This window comes from Lissotriton helveticus, chromosome 3_1 (assembly GCF_964261635.1).
Source record: "Lissotriton helveticus chromosome 3_1, aLisHel1.1, whole genome shotgun sequence".
NCBI classification, from domain to species: domain Eukaryota; kingdom Metazoa; phylum Chordata; class Amphibia; order Caudata; family Salamandridae; genus Lissotriton; species Lissotriton helveticus.
Window position 1 is genome coordinate 1,919,622,779 of NC_136061.1, and position 18,176 is coordinate 1,919,640,954.

The window sequence follows — 18,176 nt, forward strand, 5'->3', positions numbered from 1 at the left end:
ACAGGACGAAAATTTAGAGTTTAGTCACAAATCACCGGACAAAGACCCAGAACACAGAGCATAGAACAGCGCACAGGACTCAGCTTCAGAAAAACATAGGCGCTGGAAGTAAGGGTGTTGGGGGGGTGCTGCAGCACCCCCAGAAATAATCATGCTAAAGTTCAGAAGGGGAATGAGCAATAAAGATGCCAATGCTGTTGGTGTTAAAAATGACAATGCTTTTTACGTTTGCTTTTTTTTATACCATTGGCAATAGTGCTATGCAAATATAATAACTCCACTGAAAATAAAAGTAAAAGTCTGTAATTTTCAACACCAACAGCTCTAGCTTTAACAAATGCGAGACCTGTTGCATTGCAAATGCTTGTTCTGTTTGCATTTAGCAGTCATTAATCTGGTGATGTTCCGGCTTCTGGTCTGATGCTAATCACCTGAGATGGTTCATTTCTTGGACAGGTGTACAGGGATATATATGGTTTTTGGTGGCCACATAGGTCATGTAGCCCTTCTCAAAGATGACGCGTCACTGCCGCAGAGTTAGTTCATTATGAAGTAGGGTGATGTAGGTGAACTTCTTCATGCTTTTTAAAGAGGTATGCTGCAGTGTGAAGGATGCATTTTAGGGGTCCCAGTATGGCAGTAGGGATGCTGCAGAGTAGGCGCTTGTATCTACATAGGTGCAAGGTCACTAGGGTTTGGAATGTTTTTCTGAAGTCCAATTCCAAATATTGTATCATCTCAGGATGGTAAGTGATTACCCATCCTTCATAGTGAAGTGAGGGAAAGATCAGATCATGAAAATATGCTCTCTGATCAGTGCAAAAGAGTAAGATGATAGTGTGGGTTTCTCAACTACAGCCATTACCAGCCATTTCAACCGGTGTCCTAGAGATTATGTTGACCACACGCTTAGATAAAAATCAGGTAACCAGTAGTTTCAGATAGTTTACTTAATATTACATTCCCTGCACACTCACTCCAGATATAAAGTCTGTCCCAGTGTGCATACCAGTACTAGCAATTCTTCATAACAAATTCCTTATTTTTACAAACGCCAACATATCATCCTCACTGCAACATCAATATGGCCCGTGATGCTAAAGGCAGCCAGACCTTTAGTATCCACTTCGTGCAAGAGACGTTTGAACTGGATTTTAATTGCCAATGGTCAACAGCATCAATAACTCCTTATCTCCCTGGTTCAACTTTCTTACCAAATTCAGCAAGCATTGGCAATGCCAAAGGGTCTGGCTTATGACAAAAGAGCCTTTTGCATCATTGATGGGTTTAGGTACTCAGTAAGCCATCATACTTGTACTCTACATGGATGCATCCATTGATTCATCCATTAACTCATTCTTTTATTTAACCTCTGACACAACTACAATGAAACAAACACAATCTAACAATGCATGTAAGATAAATTAAAAGAATACAAATGGAAAAAAGAAAACATGCTGCTGTCTTTAAAGACGCCGGGCAGCAGGTGTCTATCTTGCAGTGGTATTCTACATAGGCTATCATTGTTTCAAAGCTCCAATATTTGCCGCTACGTTTAGGACCAACATATTGGCCATCTTGGAATAGTAAAACAATGACACACTATAAACAACAACATTCCATAAAGGTTGCCTAGATTTGAGGAAGTGGGCACGGTCGACGTGGTGCTCTACAGATGTAGTGAGTAGCAAGCAAATGGCCCACTATCTCTGCAGAATTAAAAAAAATGAAAATTAAAAGGGGAGAAGCAATTAAATGAAAGGGGAATTATTAAAGGGATGAAAGGAAAACTAAAGAAACGGCCAACCAGCCTGACACTGGAACACACTAATTTTCAGGTGGATAGACATGTGATCAGAAAATACCATCATTGACAGGGCAAGACAGCCGATGACCTACATGGACTGAACTAGTACCCCAAGCAGAATGCTCTCATGGATGGAAGTAGAATGTAAATGACACTCAGATAGACCTATGGCAGAAGAGGACTGCCCTAAAGACCCTCTATGTATCTCTATGGATATGTATTTATATGTATGTATGGATGTATTATTTAAGGATTTTAAAATTCAATTGTGTTTATTAACACAGCAATAGCATGTGAGTACACACCATGTCGCCTACAACCCCAATGGACCAGCTGCGTTCTACATATATGACACAGCTTCCACCTACAACCCAGGTTCCGGCAGCATGTAATAGACTGATAAGTACAAATAGAACTAATGAAAATCAACAATAACCACCCCTCTTCCCTCTTTTATATCATTCAAGCTTATGAAAAACAGTCAATGTAGCAATGTAGCGGAAAGGCTGGCATCTGATTTAATGACTGGCCAAAGCTGGCTAGGCCTTGGGGAGGTATGCATCTGGAGTCAGACATAGGATTCGTAAATAGGTCGAGCATGTCAACTCCGGGCATTCAGAACAGAATATGTGAATGAAGGGGACCCAAAGTTCTGAGTAGGAGGAGTGATCTGGGGTTGTTGCTAGGGAAAGCTTCTCCATCCCCAGAAGGAACCACAATCTATGTAACCATTAAATATGGTCTAGAGACTTTTCTGTATCCTAGAGCGAGAGTATAACATGTTGGGTCGAATTTAATGCAAGGGCCATTTATTTACTGTTATTTGCTGTTAGAACGTAAGGGGTATGTCAGGGGATTCAGGAGTCCTAAAATGGTGTATGCTGGGAATCTTGGTATGGTAGTGTTGAAAGCTAAATCAATGTTGTCTAAGACTTTATTCCAGTATCTAGTGAGCTTGGGACTATGCCAGATGAAGCAGGGTCCCTGCATTTCCACAGCCCTGCCAGCAGACCCCGGAGTGCCTGCGCTCCACTTACTGAGTCTCATCATGGTGAAATACGAATATGAAGCAGTTTCAGTGGTGGCCATCGTAAGAGCCGTGTGATGTACCCAGCAAAATATATCATCCCATTCTTTTGTAGAGAGTGGTCTACCTATCTCAGTCTCCCATCTCAGCTGTCCCCGAGATTTAGCCTGGGGCCTCCCACCCCTCCTCCCCCAACAGAGTGTAATGTTTGGATATAAGACGTCTAGCATCCATTTTGAGAAACAGCCATCTCTCAAAAGAGGTAATTGGTCGACCTGCATCTTGTTGCATTTCAGAGCTCACCACCCAGTGACATTATTGCGGATAGGGGACATGATCGGAGTCAATCAGGGACTAGTCGGATTTATGTTGGTCAAAGGAGATGAGTCCATGTATGTCAAAAAGACATCCCACTCATTTGCAACCCCCATCAATCCATCGGCGAACCCGCCCCAGACACATTCCGGGAGCAAAATTGGGGATTAGCAAAAAGAGGAGTCATTAGTAAGAGGAAAGTGGTTAGACCCAACTTAACCGCAACCGCGTCCCAAACCCTGAACACAGCGTTTGTTACCGGTTAAGAATAAAGGCCCCAGGACCTGTGCTTGCAGGGAAGCCAAACCACCTTCCATATCAGCATGCCCGCCACCACTTGATCCATAAACATCCAATGCTTTTCAGAAAGTTGATGAGTCTACTCTACCAAAAACCGTAGCTGAACAGCCTGGTAATGACAAAGCAGCTGGGGTACCACAAGCCCCCCTTCTTGCTTTGGGCAATAAATAAGGTCTTGATTTAATGATTTTTTAAAAATCAAAAGTACATGGCAGACAAGTATCTAAGTCAGGCCTTCCCAAGAGATCTACCAAGAATTATTAAATTGAAAATCTTCTTCCTATAGATTTTGTCGAAGGGGTAACCAACATCTTTACCTACAAAGTTTACATGAGATTTCATTTAACAAAATACCTCACTGCAGGCTTTAACACAGTTCAAAAACAATTCATCCTTAAAGGCTAATTGGCTTTAATATATGTGTTACATAGTAAGTAAACCAGACCTACTGTTTTGTCATAGCTTTTCATAATAAACAAATAAAACCTGTGGCATTTCCCATAAATTTACCTAGCGCATCAATCATTCCTATAGCAGTCCTCGTTGGGTTGCCACCCTGACCAACAAAGGCCTACTGTACAGAGCATAAGACTTCATTAAAAACAACCATCAGGCAAACAGTCATACAATTACAAATGTACACAAAATTAGAGGAGGCAAAGCAAAATACTATCTCTCCTAAGAAGGCTAACAAGTATTCTCACAGTGAAATTCTTCTATACCCATGGTTTGTCAGAGGGGATAGCCAGTACCAAAACCTTGCCTATTATGGTATTCTGTGAAAATTCACATACAAAAACATGGCTGTAGCCTTAAAAGCAGAGTAATAACAACCCACTCTTAAATGTCTAGTGGCTTTCACACATGCTTTTCTCAACAAATGTGGCAGGCATACAGCTTTTATCATAACTTTTCAGAACAATCAATCAGATAATGGCCGTCATCGCTGGCTTGTGCCAAAAAACAACACATACCTACTGTGTTGGGCATATGCTTTCCCACAATATTACCATCAGGTATTCATCAAAAATTACAAATATGTACAAAATTACAGTTTGTAAAACAATATAGAATCCATAGTAATAGAGCGTAATAAGGATTCATCCATAGAGAGTGTAATAAGGATTATTGTAGTGAGCATCTTCTTTCCTCACTGTTTGGTTAGATGGGTCACCACACCAAAAACGTTGCTTACTATGGTAATTTGTGAGATTACATGTAGCAAAATTCCAAATAGAGTGTAACATGATGTGGCTTTAACAAATGTTTTCCACAGTAAATAAATCATTTAGACTTTTCCTAGTGCACCAAGCAGGCCTATACCATGTCACCAGAACCAACTCAGGTCTACTGTTTTGAGCACATACTTTCCCACAAGGTAACCATCTGTCGCACATCCATACAATTGCAATGGTATCCACAATTACAGGTAGCTAAGCAAAATATGATCTCTCCTAATGGAAACTAACAAGGATTCTCACGGATCAAATCTTCTACATCCACGGTTTGTAATAAGGGGTAACCAATACCAAAACCCTTACCCAGTACAGTTATCTGTGAAACCCCATGTAACAGAATCCTTCTCTGTAGCAAAAAAAGAAGAAAAATACCCAATTACCTGGCAATGGCCGGCCTCTGCCTCTCCTCCATCTGCCCTCTTCCTTCTTCCTGTCTACCCTGTCAGCAGGAAGCAGCAGGAAGCACCCAAGCTCCTCTGAGCCAATCACAACCCTGCAATGCAGCCTTGTGATTGGTCGAACCTTGGCATGTTCCTCACCAGACTGTGCTCTACAGCCTGGTGGGGAAGATGCGCATAACTGTTTGGCTGGCCCAAGAGGGCCGGCCAAGCAGTAATGCGCACTTAGGGAGTGCAAACCAATCCTCCCCCTGCTGTGGCCAGCCCCGCCCGAGAGCCACTGATGACAATAGGATAAATAAATTAATAATATCGATACGTTACTATCATTTTATTTTTCCCTTTGAGCAGTGAGGTGACACTCCTCTGCCTTAGCGGAGGAGCCAGTGCTGGCTGGCTTCCTTCACCACCAGTCCAAATCCACAGATGCTGCCATCGAAGACGATGGTCATTAACTTACTTTAGGCAGTGCTTAATTTGAAAAAGAATAAGTGCCAGGGCCCAAGGTTTTGCTCAGAAGCCTGTGGCCAGTGCTACTGAATGGTGGCATTTTAATGTCACGGCTGCGTAGTGTTAATTCCCATTCATACCTCCTTAATCCACTGCCAGACACTCCCTGCCTCTTTCTCTCATTCTTGCAGGTTACTGCTTTCTTCCTTTGTAAAGATTTTCCATCTTTCTCTTTCTCCTTCTTTCCCCCTTGTGCGTTTTTGTCTTGGATGCTCTGGGTCAAAGTATGGGAGGAAAAAAGTGCTGTTCAAAAAAATGACTGCTGGTGGGCTCCACCTGCAACCACCGGCTCAAACTTTTTTTTTGTGATAATCTTTATTCACAGCTGCAGTATCAGGTATTTTCCCATCACATTACACAGCGTCAACATATCAGCTGGCATTTTCACCCCATACAATTCCCCAACTTATCGTTTCTCAACAGTGATGCTAAACATAGGATCTGGAACTTTAGTAGCATACAATTCCGTGCTATTGCAGCATTATATTATGATACCACGGTAGTGTCTCGGCATCCTCATTCCCTCCCTCCTCCCTCCCACCCTTTCTTGTACATGAACTTCCCATCTCCTGGCGGTAGATCAATTTTCCCATCTAAAGTGTGCTCGGACAGAACTGACTGAAGTAGGCGGTAATATGTCGCAGTAATATGTCGCAGTGGGGCAGTGCAGGTAATAGTACTAAGAACTAAGAATGAGGCTGACTGGGGCATTCCCTTACTCAGTGTAATCCATGTGACTTTTCCTATCTAGGTCCCGGGCCCATTCCCCACACTCAGGCCGAGGTCATCGGCCTCCAGTAGGAGGAGCATAGCCTCTCATTCTAGGGAGATTGGAAATTTCCAGAGGCCTCGTGTCTCCTCCCTCCGAAGTGTCACCCCCTCCGCCCTTCCCCACCTAAGCACCTCTGCCTGCCAAAGGAGTATCCCGGGTGGTCTAGGGGATTTCCACCTCATTGTGATCATCCTGAGCGCCAGCAGCAATGCTAGGTCTAGTAGTTTCAATTGGGCCTTTAGCGCCTTAGGCCTTCTGCGCAAGCCCAACAGGCAGTACAACGCCTCCTCCGGCACCGGCAGGTTCGTGACCGTCCGTAGCAACCGGCACACCCCCAACCAATACTCCCGGAGGCGTGGGCACAGCCACAACATATGTAAGAGCCCGGACATGTCCTCTCCACAGCGTGGACAGCCGTGGGGAGAGCCCGGGAACATCCTATGAAGCCTCACAGGAGTCAGGTATGCTCTGTGTAAAACCACGGCTTGTATAAATCTGAACCGGACATTACGAGATACCCGCCTAGGGTGTTCAAGTATCGTGGCCCAGTCTTTTTCGGACAGCTCTTGACCCGTGTCATGTGCCCATGTTCGCATAAGCGCGGTGAGAGAGACTGCTGCATGCGCCCTAATTCCCGTGTACAACCATCTCACTAGGTGTCCTCCCGGTCCCATGTAGTATAGCAAGTGTACTAGTTCGTGTTGTGGGGGTTGTAGGCGTTGTGGTGCCCATCTGCATTGTATGTAGTGCGTGACAGCGGTATGTAGTAGGTACATTCCGGGGGAGGGGGCACCAGTGGCCTGTACAAAGGCCTCATGACTAAGAAGGTGGCCATCTCCGAAAAAATCCCCAACTCTTTCAACTCCCGCCGCGTGCCATGCCCGAAGTGCCCTGTCCGTAAGCCTGCCCTGCGGTGTCGGAACTCCCAACAGGGGAATGTTAGCCGCATATGCCTCAGCTGAGGACGTATGCGCTAAAGATTTCCGCCAGCATCTCAGGGCTGTCCGTAGAAGCAGGTGACACTCTGCAGGAATGCGGCTCTTCGGGAGTAGCAGGGTATGCAACTCTCCCCGTCGCAATCTGTCTGTCGTAAAATCTATTTCGTGCAGGTTCCGTCCCGCCGTCCAGTAAGACAGCCATTGGAGTTGGCTAGCATAGTAGTAACCTCTAAAGTCGGGGGCCCCTAGCCCGCCGGCTCTGGTGCCCAACTGTAACTTACGAAGACCAATCCGTCGTCTCCCCACCCCCCAGATCAGAGTGGCCAGGAGCGAATTGAGGGTGTCAAAGATAGACTGGGGCAGAATTACCGGTAGATTAACGAAGAAGTAAAGCATGCGGGGGAGCATGACCATCTTAGAAATCGCGATCCTTCCCATGATCGAAAGTGGCAGTGCCGTCCAGAATCCCACCGAGGCACGGAGACTTGAGATAGCTTTGTTAATATTTCCCGCTATCTGGTCCTCTTGCCGCCTATAAACCTGAATCCCCAAGTACTTAAATGTGGCAGGAGCCACCGGAATAAGGTGAGCCCCAAAAGGTATAGAGCCTGGGTTCGGGATATACCGCAAGTAGAAGCCAATCGACTTCTCAGGGTTAATGGTCAGGCCCGAGATTGCGAAGAAGTTCTCAAAGATCTCGTATATGTCCATATGGTCAGTCTCTAGATCACGGAGGAACAGCTGTATGTCATCTGCATAAATCGATATCAAATGTTGGACTCCACCGCTGGGGATACCCCTCCGTTCCATCCTGGTCCGCAAAGCCACAGCCAAGGGTTCCAGGGCGAGGACAAAAAGCAATGGGGACAAGGGGCAGCCTTGTCTAGTGCCACGATGGATCGCGTATGCGTCAGAGATATGTCTCCCCGTACGCGCCCTTGCTGATGGAGCAGTATAGAGCAATCTGATCCACACCAGGAGGGGGGCAGGAATCCCAAATCTCTCCAGAGCCGGGAACATATACGACCAGGCCAGGGAGTCAAAAGCTTGTCGGAGATCTAAGGCTATTCAACCCGCCCTAGGGAGGGTCGGCGGAGTGGACGCCATGAGTGCAAGCAATCTTCGCGTATTCATAGAGGTGCTCCTACCTGGAAGAAACCCGCATTGGTCTCTATGGATCAGGGCCGGGAGGTGCGGCTGTAATCTCAGAGCTATAATTTTACTGAGTATCTTATATTCAGTGGAGAACATCGATAACGGCCTGTAGTTTGTCAACTCTAGGGGATCCCTCCAGTGTTTAGGCAGTGAGACGACTAGCGCCTGCATAGTAGATTCAGGCAATCGGCCTTCTACCAATGCCGTTCGATAGACCTTCCCCAGGACCGGTACTAAGGTGTCTGAGTAGGTCGCATAAATCTCCACTGGGAGTCCATCCATGCCCGGCGTCTTCTTGCGGTTCAGGGATTTAATAGCCACCCGTATGTCGTGTTGGGTGATAGGGCCCTCAAGATTCTTTCGGGCTTCTGCGGTCAGTACCGGGATTTGGAGTTCGGACAGAAAGTCAGATACTCGGTCTGAGTCAGCACATATAGGTTGCGCGTATAACGTGGTCAGGTGATCGTGGAACGCCCTGTTTATTGCAGTTTGCGTGTCCACTATATGACCGTCCCGCGTCCTAATCCTAGTTATCACCGGGATGTCCGGGTGTTCTCGAACCAAACGGGCTAACAATGCACCCGATCTATCCGCCTCTGCATGTTGTCTACGGAGGTGTTCTTGATGATCAATGACCCGTAAAGTTTCGAGCGTATCCGCGTGTTCTATGTTTTCTAGTTGTAGGTCACCCCTTCTGGTGGGATCAACCCCCACCTCCCACTCCAGCCGCTTAAGCCTGTCCTCTATGTCTAATAGCTTCTGGTGTATTTCCCTTCGAGCGCCCACTATACCGGCTCAAACTTAGCACTCACCTTAGTTGATGAAGTTGCCATGGGAACCTTTGGAGCTCCGTTAGCAGGAATTCTAGCTGAACAGATAGGACACCTTATCTGACCAAGAAGAGCAGGTTAGATCCACTCAGGAGTCCAAGTCCTGCCCATGGGCTGAATTTACAAACTGTGTTTTGAAGTTCACAAAGTAGTTCTATAGTAGTAATACAAAATGCAGTTCAAAAACTTGTGACCAGAGACCTCCGCCTCACCTGTTTTTTGTACATGACGATCTCTGCTACGGTGGCGGAGATTTCCACACATATAGGTGTATGTCTTATAAGTACATATAGGAGAGGACAGGGTGAGTGGTGGTAAATGAGGGATACTACTAATGGGAGGGCTTTTGGGAAATTTATGGAGGGTTTTAGAGGCAGACTTGCTGACACAAACATACACAAACAAAGGAGTCCAGGGTCATTCACAAACTACACTTCTAAAGTTACTACAACCCTACATGTGTCAATAGAGGTGTAAATGTGAAACTCAGCCTTGTAATATGTCATGCACCATAACTGACCAACCACTGGTACTGCACTCACTCTCATATGAAATAAAGGAGACAAGGGAAAATGATAGCATTCCATAGTAACTAATATTAATTAAATCTAATGAGTTTGACACTTACATTATGAGTGTGTGTGAGAGAGAGAGAGATAAAACATATATAATTGATTAATTATGCTAATATTTTGCCATATAATAAGAAGCTTAATAAAAAATACATTAAGCTTGTATTAGCAAATTAATACATCTTTAAACCACTTTTAACAAAATAGTGAGTATTTTGCAATTATTTTAATATTTTCATTTATAAATTAAGATATAATATATTTACCTTAATGTATTATTTAATACACATTTACTTTGATGAGGTAATGTGCTATAGCATTTTATTTTATGAGTTACAGGGTGATAATAAATATTTTACATTAATGTATGTTAATTTTATATAATTTTTAAGAATAATAAACTTTGATCTATTCTTTCCTACGGGGAGACCTTCACCAACAGATGAAAAGTTACCAGTAGTAACTTTACAATCAGATATTCTGTTATAGGACGTTCAGCCACCTGATTGAGGGGGTGATGTCTACATCTAGGTGTAATGTTCCACTCAGAAAGGGCGAACAGCAAAAAAGAGGGTTACATCTAGCTGCAATAGTAAATATGAACATGTGTATTTACCTGTGTGAACCGGGACCAATGTTTTGATGGCTAAATGCAGCACGGCTTGCTGCTGAGACCTGTGTGCTACCTACAGGTCACGGGTCTGAGTCACAACAGGGATGACTTAGGCTCACAAATGTCCGTGGTTGATCAACAACCGAGTTGAATGGGAGTAAAACGCGTTATTATAATTTTACTAAACAGAAGTATGTGATAGCAACTGCTATGTAAAAACAAATTCGCATAAGTAATTTCTTCCGGGTGTACTTATGGCAAAGAGCAGTCAATGGACACGGGTTTTACAGGATGAAGGAGGGCTGCAAAGACTTTAATTTGTATATTTGTTGATGGACATCTCTCAAAGTTTGTATAGTGTCAAGCACTTATTATTCAGGCACAGTGTCCTCTTGCACACCTTTAGCTGGAGAAGCTGCAAGATCAAAGCTGTCTTTAAACACTTGCGTGGCACCTACTTTAGTGACCTTACTGTATGACCACATCCTAGGTTCTGAAATGACATTCTTGGCTGGCACTGCAGTATCTCAAGGTTTCTTGATCAGAAAGTCTGGGTCAGTGAGATGCTGCAAGCAAAGCAACGCCAGTTCAGGGTCTACCCTAGAACCCTTCGGACTGGTCTGGATTCCAAGAACTTTGTCTGGCTGTTGGGATTCCCCGGTTGGCCACAGTCTGGCTGCTCACTGTTTTTACCAGGCAGGATGCTCAGGAGCCACAGGATGTGGTGGCTGTTCAAAGGCACACCTGCAGGGTGGTACCACCCTGCGACTAAGTTGATTGGTTGGTCATTCCAGACACAGATGATCACAGATGGGCACTAGCATCTGCGCCTTGGCAGACTCCTTTTCTCATCATCAGACTGTCCCAGGAAATTGGTACCATCCTGGGCAGAACTCTGGAATTTCTTCAGCGCTCTCTGCAAGAGGTAGATAATCAAAGCTATCAGGAGGAAAAACCAAGGCTTTCCACCCCTAAAAAAAAGATATGGTCAATGAGAACGTGGTTCATGGCTTCAAATGAACCTTTCATGAAGGATGTGTCTAGAACTCAACCCCTCAGCTGATGCCACCCGAGACAGGTGTTGGTGAGCAGCTAATAATGCTGGGGTTAGGGAGGCAGGGAACAGTGACGTGCCCCATTTGTGACATGTTGGGAGCCTTCACAGTTTAGTTTGAGGACGTACAATGGTGTGAGTTAAATTACTTCGGAAGGGGAAGTGAACCTTGTTTTTCCGTTGTTACATTGGCTTTCCCAGTTACTACACTTCTTGGGGCAGTAGCGGGGGCAAAGGATTCCGATAGACCAAACAATAAGGGTAGGGTTTCTGGCTTATGGCAGGAGGGACATGGTTCAGACCCCACAGAGTTTCTGCGTCCTCTAATACTCGTCACCTAGAAAACTGATACTTAATTTAAGCGCTTGCTCCTTATATGCGGCGTGACCTGCAGCTCACAAAATCAAATCCCTGAATGGCCATCCTAACCATTCAGCCTTCCGAGGGCAATACCTTCAGTACCATTATAAGGATTGATAGTAACATTTGTAATTTTACAGTGCTTTGACGCTGTAAAAAGTGTGTCCCCCTCAGAACTGGCTCCCATGCATGCTAGCGGGTTGCAGTCCTGACCTGCAGGGGTATACCACAGGCCTCAGCGGTGTGTTGGGGCCCCCATGCTCACCCATCTTGAAGGAGCTGGGGGCCTCAGCACCCCACTGCACAATGAGTGTAATATAAACGACATCCCAAAGCTGAAAGTAATAACTTGTAACATTATTTTATTGTTGCAAGTGCGGAGGTATGACCTAGAGGGAAAAAAACTCCACAGTGCCTACCACTGTGGCGGGGCGCAGCAAGGGAGCGGCATTGCAAGGGGGGGGCAAGGGGAGGCGGCATGAGTTTTTGGGGCGGTGGCCACCCCACGCCTTACCTGTGGTGGTTGCGGGGCAGCGGTAGCAGGAATCACCAGCATCCCCCCTTACATTCGGCCGCCATGGGCAACAAACGCAGGGGACGCCACGGGCGGTCTAAGGCCTAGCTACTCCACAGCAGCCAAGCTTAGAGAGAATTCTAGTAGAGGCGACAGAGTGGCAGTCAGGGGACAGGGGATTACGGACAGTGGGCCAGGGTGGAGTGAACGCGGGGAAGATACAAAGAGGACAAGGCAGAGAGACAGGTTTGAGGAAGAGCGGAGTGAGAGGTGAAAAAGAACAGAGAGAGAGAAAAGATTAAAGGGGAAATAAAAGACAGGCAGAGAGGAGAGTTAAGGTAAAATGGGGAAGAGAGATGAAGAAAGAAAGAGATGGGGAAAGGAGAGCTGAAATATCGAGCAACAGGCAGTAAAGAGACAGTACAGGGAGGCCTGTGGAACAGACCGCAGGCAAGAGACAGACACTTGATAAAGGAGAGTATACAATAGAGAAGACAAACAAGAGTGTGTTTTCATGCGTTTTTTGTTGAAAAATGATTTGAACAAACTGACACGCAATACCATGCATGAATGTTTCCTTACACTAGTGCATTAAACATATCTCAATGTGAGACAATATTATGGGTAAGCATCAGGCGAGCAACTAGAGCCAAATTTCGGGGGGGGGGCTGAAAAAGATTTGGGGGGGCTAATTCTTCCAGCCGTAACCAGAGCGGCTGTATAGAGTGATGAAAACACAACAAAAGCCTCATTTACAAGTACACGATCTTTTAAAGACCTGTGAAGTACTTGGGTGCAGCTGCAATTAGACGTCGCCAGCCTGTGAAGCTGTCTCAGCCCGGGCTGACACAAACGACGGGGGGGGGGGCTGAAGCCCGGTGAGCCCAATGGGTGTTGCACGCCTGGTAAGCATTATGTGGTGCAGTGCTGGATTGGGAGCTATAATCAACCCTGGCAATTAACTGTTGCAAAACCAGCCCCCAGTAACAAAACTGGCTCCACCCTCCTGGCTCACCCTGCTACATCGAGTACGGCACTGATGTTGTGAGCAGGGCCGGACTGGCTACCGGGCAGTTGTGTGTGCTGCCGAGCAGGGGAGGATTTCTCCGTGGTGTGAGCTCATTTCGTTGATGGGGACCTGCGTGCGCTTTGAAATAAAAAAAGCAAAACGAATTTCGTTTTGCACACACAGGTCCCCATCAACTAAATGACCCCCTGCTCGGCAGCACACACAACTGCCCGGTAGCCAGTCCGGCCCTGGTTGTGAGAGTGATCTACAGGAGCAGGGCCCAACCCTCCAGACCTCACCTCTCCCCAAACCATTCAAGGGCGCCTCATTTAGCATGGAAGACTTAGAGGCCCTTCATCACATTCTGCAAGGGGCGGGCATCCCTTTGTGTTGCACCACTGAGTTTCTTTTAAGGTCCGGTTGGGAAGCAGTGTATTTATAGTTATGGCAGACACATTGTAAAATTCCACTCTAATGTGACTTCGTAAAGCGATCAATCATTTATCCTTTCTAGGGATTAAACCAAAATGACTGTTAAGGGAGTAGTCTGCCTTTTGTTTCTATGTGAAATCTTTAAGTTCTTTAGGCTACCGATTTGGATTGCTGTCTTGTTTCAATGAACGTTGAAGGTTGCATTATCGTATTTGTGCTTTAGAAATAGATATTAAAAAACAGCATCTTCCACCACCATGGTCAATCTATAAAATCAAAAGTTTTATCTCTGCTCACTACTCACCCTGTAAACACCATTCCTACGCACAACAGGCGTATTGCCTTGACTACTTGAAGTGCCTAAACTGGAAACAACGCTTCTCAGCAGCTTCAAACTGTGCACTAGTGCCCAATAACAAAATGGTTTCTTACCGGTGGCAGAGGTTTTGCAGCTTGAAGAATGTTCTGGATGCACATGCTGTGCTTCATTCCACCATCTATTGGTTTAGTCTTGAATTCCTTTGTATAGTATAGTAGTAGTCCTTCTTCTCATTCTTTTTTTGGGAGTGTCAACGGTCCCACCATTAGGTGTCTAATCCAAAGTCATACACCCCCCGGCCCCAGAGGCTTTCACACATGGTCCGCATCGCTAGATTTTGTTTTTTTGTATCTCTCCCTCATCTTCTGTGGAGGTGGGTGGGTCACGTGAATACAGACATTTCTTCAAGCTGCAAAACTACACAGGTAAGAAACCATTTAGTTTTGCAGCATGAATCTTTTCTGGATTCGCATGCTGTGCCTTGATTTTATAGCGGTTTTTAATGTTGTGGTGGTTAGGTGAAGATAAGTTTGAGCTTGTAAATAAATGTAGGAGCGTTTCACTTTGGTACATCAGTTATATTACTATATTGAGAGGCATTGTTGCATAACTTATGTACTAAAGTGAAATGCTCCCACATGTTAAAAAGCATTCAAGCAGCACCCCACCCGTTTCAGATTTCACCAGTCTCCACTGCCTTCCCATCTGTTCCGTCGAAGCTTTCAGTGGAATTCTGAACATCTAAAGAGAGGCGTTGAACTCTTTCTTCTGAAGAAGAATTGTAGCCATCTCGGCCTCCAAAAGTCTTTTCTTGCGTCCAATTTCGGCCAAACGATCCTTGGCTTCAAGAGGGAGTGCTGACTTTCTTTTTGACATCGAACTTTCTGTTGTCAGGGTTTCGCTCGATGGCTTCTTTACCTTGTCTCGACTTCAGTTGTCCATCAATGTCGTAGCTCTCTCTAAAGCTCGGCCGCCTACGGTATCCTTCAAATGGGACCCGAGGGGTTCTTTCAGCTTCTTCTTGCCCTCTGTTGATGACATTTTTGATGCAGAGGCAGCTTTTGCTGTTTTTAAGTCTGATAAACAATAGTGTCCGCCTGGTTTTTTAGGCTTTATCTGCGGCCATTTTCACTTCAACTTGTGATGTAACATCTCAACGTCTATGACCCTCATCTTGAAGTCCGAGCCCTCTCCTTTGGCCAACTTGACAATATTAGCCTCCTCCTCGGTCAACAGCACCAGATCATTCCCTCACCTTCAGAGTCTTGGGTTTGAACACTGTACAGGTGTCGCAGTCATCACTTTGGTGATCTATTGGAAGACAGAGGTTGCACACTTGGTGGCTATCCTTCTTAGCAAACTTGTGGTGGCACTTGGGGCATTAGCAAAATGGTGTGTTTTCCATGTCCCATGGAACAGGGGGCTCCCTGCCCAGACATTCTCCGGTCTTTCTGGGGTGTGTAGACACTTGATGATCCAATCCGATGTTTTTCTTTGGTCTCTATTCTGTTTTTACTTCACGGAACATACAACAAAAACGTCCTTCTTTTCGATGCTTTAAGAGCCTTCAGTTATGCTTCCAGACCAAATGGCGGAAAATAAGATTCTAAAGATGGCAACCACATTTGGAAGCTACCAGGGAGGGCATATGACATCAGGAGAGTCTGGATTAGACACCAAATGGTGGACCTATTGATGCCCCCCCCCCCCAAAAAAAATGAGAAGATTGACTACTACTATACATAAGAATTCTGAACCCAACCACTGGATGGTGGAATAATGCACAGCATGTGAATCTAGAAAAGATTCACGCTGCAAAACCGACTGTGAGAGGACACTGGCAGGTGCTGAGCCTCATCACAAGCCAAAGAGAAGCAAAACTCCCAATTATTTGCCCTGAGATTGGAAAATATGTCAACCTACAGAAAAACTAACTGCCAAAAGAATAGATGATCCTCGTTCGAAAATAAAGAAGAAAACATATTTTTGTAGCACAAAAGTTATTAATAACTCAAGGCACTTTGAGGTAGCCCAACCCCATCCCTTTATAACAAACTACTCTCCGTTTAAACTAAATCCTGCCACCAAAAAGTGCAAATCGACTCATCTCATAATTTTCCCATGTGACCTAACCTCGTCCAAAAATTGTAATCCTCTTTCGCAGGCTCCCCACTCCGTTAAGCTGCTCAGAGGGTATGAGTGTCTATCTAATGCTATATTGTACAGTCTCTTGCCCGCATTTAACCTTGTAACTCAATGAAAAAATATATGCCTTAGACAATTGTACAATTGCTGGCACTATGGATAAGAGTTAGTAAAAAAAAATGTTCGTGACTTTAAGACACCTCTCTCAAACATTCATATGGAAATGTATAGAAAGAAAGTAGACACAATCAGTGGTAAGGGATAGCCTACCCCATACCCCTGCCCCAAACACTCTCACAAGAGTAGAAAAAGGCTGATAGAAGGTGTAGATGAAAGTGGAAAGTATTAGTGGTGGGTCAAGGGAGGCACAACCAGTTTGATTACTTTACACACTCCCTACCTCTCTTTCCACTATCGGTCTTGACAGATGTCTTCCGTGCTTTGAGTATCTGCTTCTTTAGGAGCACCAATGCTTTGCGCTGCTGAGTGTTGTCAAGCATCCCAGCATCCCCCAGGAAGTGGAGCACCTGCAGCAGTAGAGAGGGCTTCATGTTGGCCTGCAACAGCTTCAAGGGGTTGATATGGATCTCAGGGGGCTCAAACCTCTGGTCACAGGAGTGGAATGGAAGAACGGTCCAAGCCAGGGTTGATCCATACACATCGGCCACCACATGGCGGGAGAGCTTGAGTAGGTCATCACAGGAGGGAAGCCTGGCTTTCCATGGCTGTGTCCTGTTCTGTGTAGCTTCTCTCAATGACTGCTCATGATGTGAAGCCTGAAGAACATCCCGTGATTTGGAAAGGTCACCAATCTCACCATTACCATGGAAAACTTCCCCATAGTCCAAGTTCCTTAAAGTACCATTCAGGTGGGAGTTGCTTTCTGAAATAACTGAAATACAAGAAAGGTGTGTTAGCAAGGCATGTCACAAAGCCATCTCAGACATAAGGAAATTAAAAACCCTACAAGCCTTCTACTATTGGCAAGGACAGAGTTTAAAAGAAGGATCTCCTAAAGAACACTGGACAAAAGAGTTAACTTGCTGACTAGAAAGAGAAATTACTAACTAATGTATAATACATTTGGAATCATTAATGTGACATCAAACTCGCCAATACGCAAATTGTAGTTTCCTGCAGATACGTACTGTTAAGCATTTTATTACAAGTATAAAAGACAGCGGTGAGCTTTATTTAGAATGTGTGATGAACATATAGGCAGGTTCCTGCTGCACTGTGCTGAGCCTTAACAGTGCAATCAATACATATTTTACCATAAACATCTGGGAATGAAGGCTCAGGATTGACCATTTTAGCCATCTGGGAACTTTTTTCAGGAGTCCTAGCTCAGGTAGGGGCTACTGTGTCCAGACTGTTACAATCACTACATTTTATCACTGGTGTTCTGGAGCTTTATTCAAAAACTGAGCTCCAAGTCACCCCTTTAGAACTTCACCCACAGGGTAACAGAGTCAAGCAGTCCAAGGCTTACGCAGGTAGATGGTGAGGCGTAGAGACCCAGACTCAGTAAAACATATAACAGCAGTGAATAAATCAGTGTCCTGCCAGGGTGTTTACATTTAAGAAAACGTAAATTACTTGTAATGCAAAATGTAATCTTCAATAGATATTATTCAAAAGACAAGCATACAATATGGTGATCCATGTAGCAATCATTATGCCAGGGGGCAGCTGGAATCAGTAGGGCCATTCCCCAACAATCATGTCTTATAGCAAAATGTAGTCAATACAAGGTATGATCAATTGATTCTAAGCTTTTAGAAGGAAGGGTTTTCTTGAGGCCAATCTGGGTGCCTCCCGGGGTAGTCCTAAATTGTTTTTTGGTAGCATGTGAAGTTAGATCAAAA

General features: G+C 45.1%; 1 protein-coding gene across 1 annotated transcript in view; it reads right to left on the reverse strand.

Moving 5' to 3' along the window:
• Positions 1 to 18,176, reverse strand: part of LOC144823963 (cell surface hyaluronidase-like) — a 582,809-nt gene that overhangs the window by 435,675 nt on the left and 128,958 nt on the right. The window contains exon 3 of the mRNA XM_078682928.1: positions 16,709 to 17,200. Within this exon, the coding sequence (XP_078539054.1) occupies positions 16,709 to 17,200 (492 nt within the window). The remainder of the gene's footprint in view (positions 1 to 16,708; positions 17,201 to 18,176) is intronic.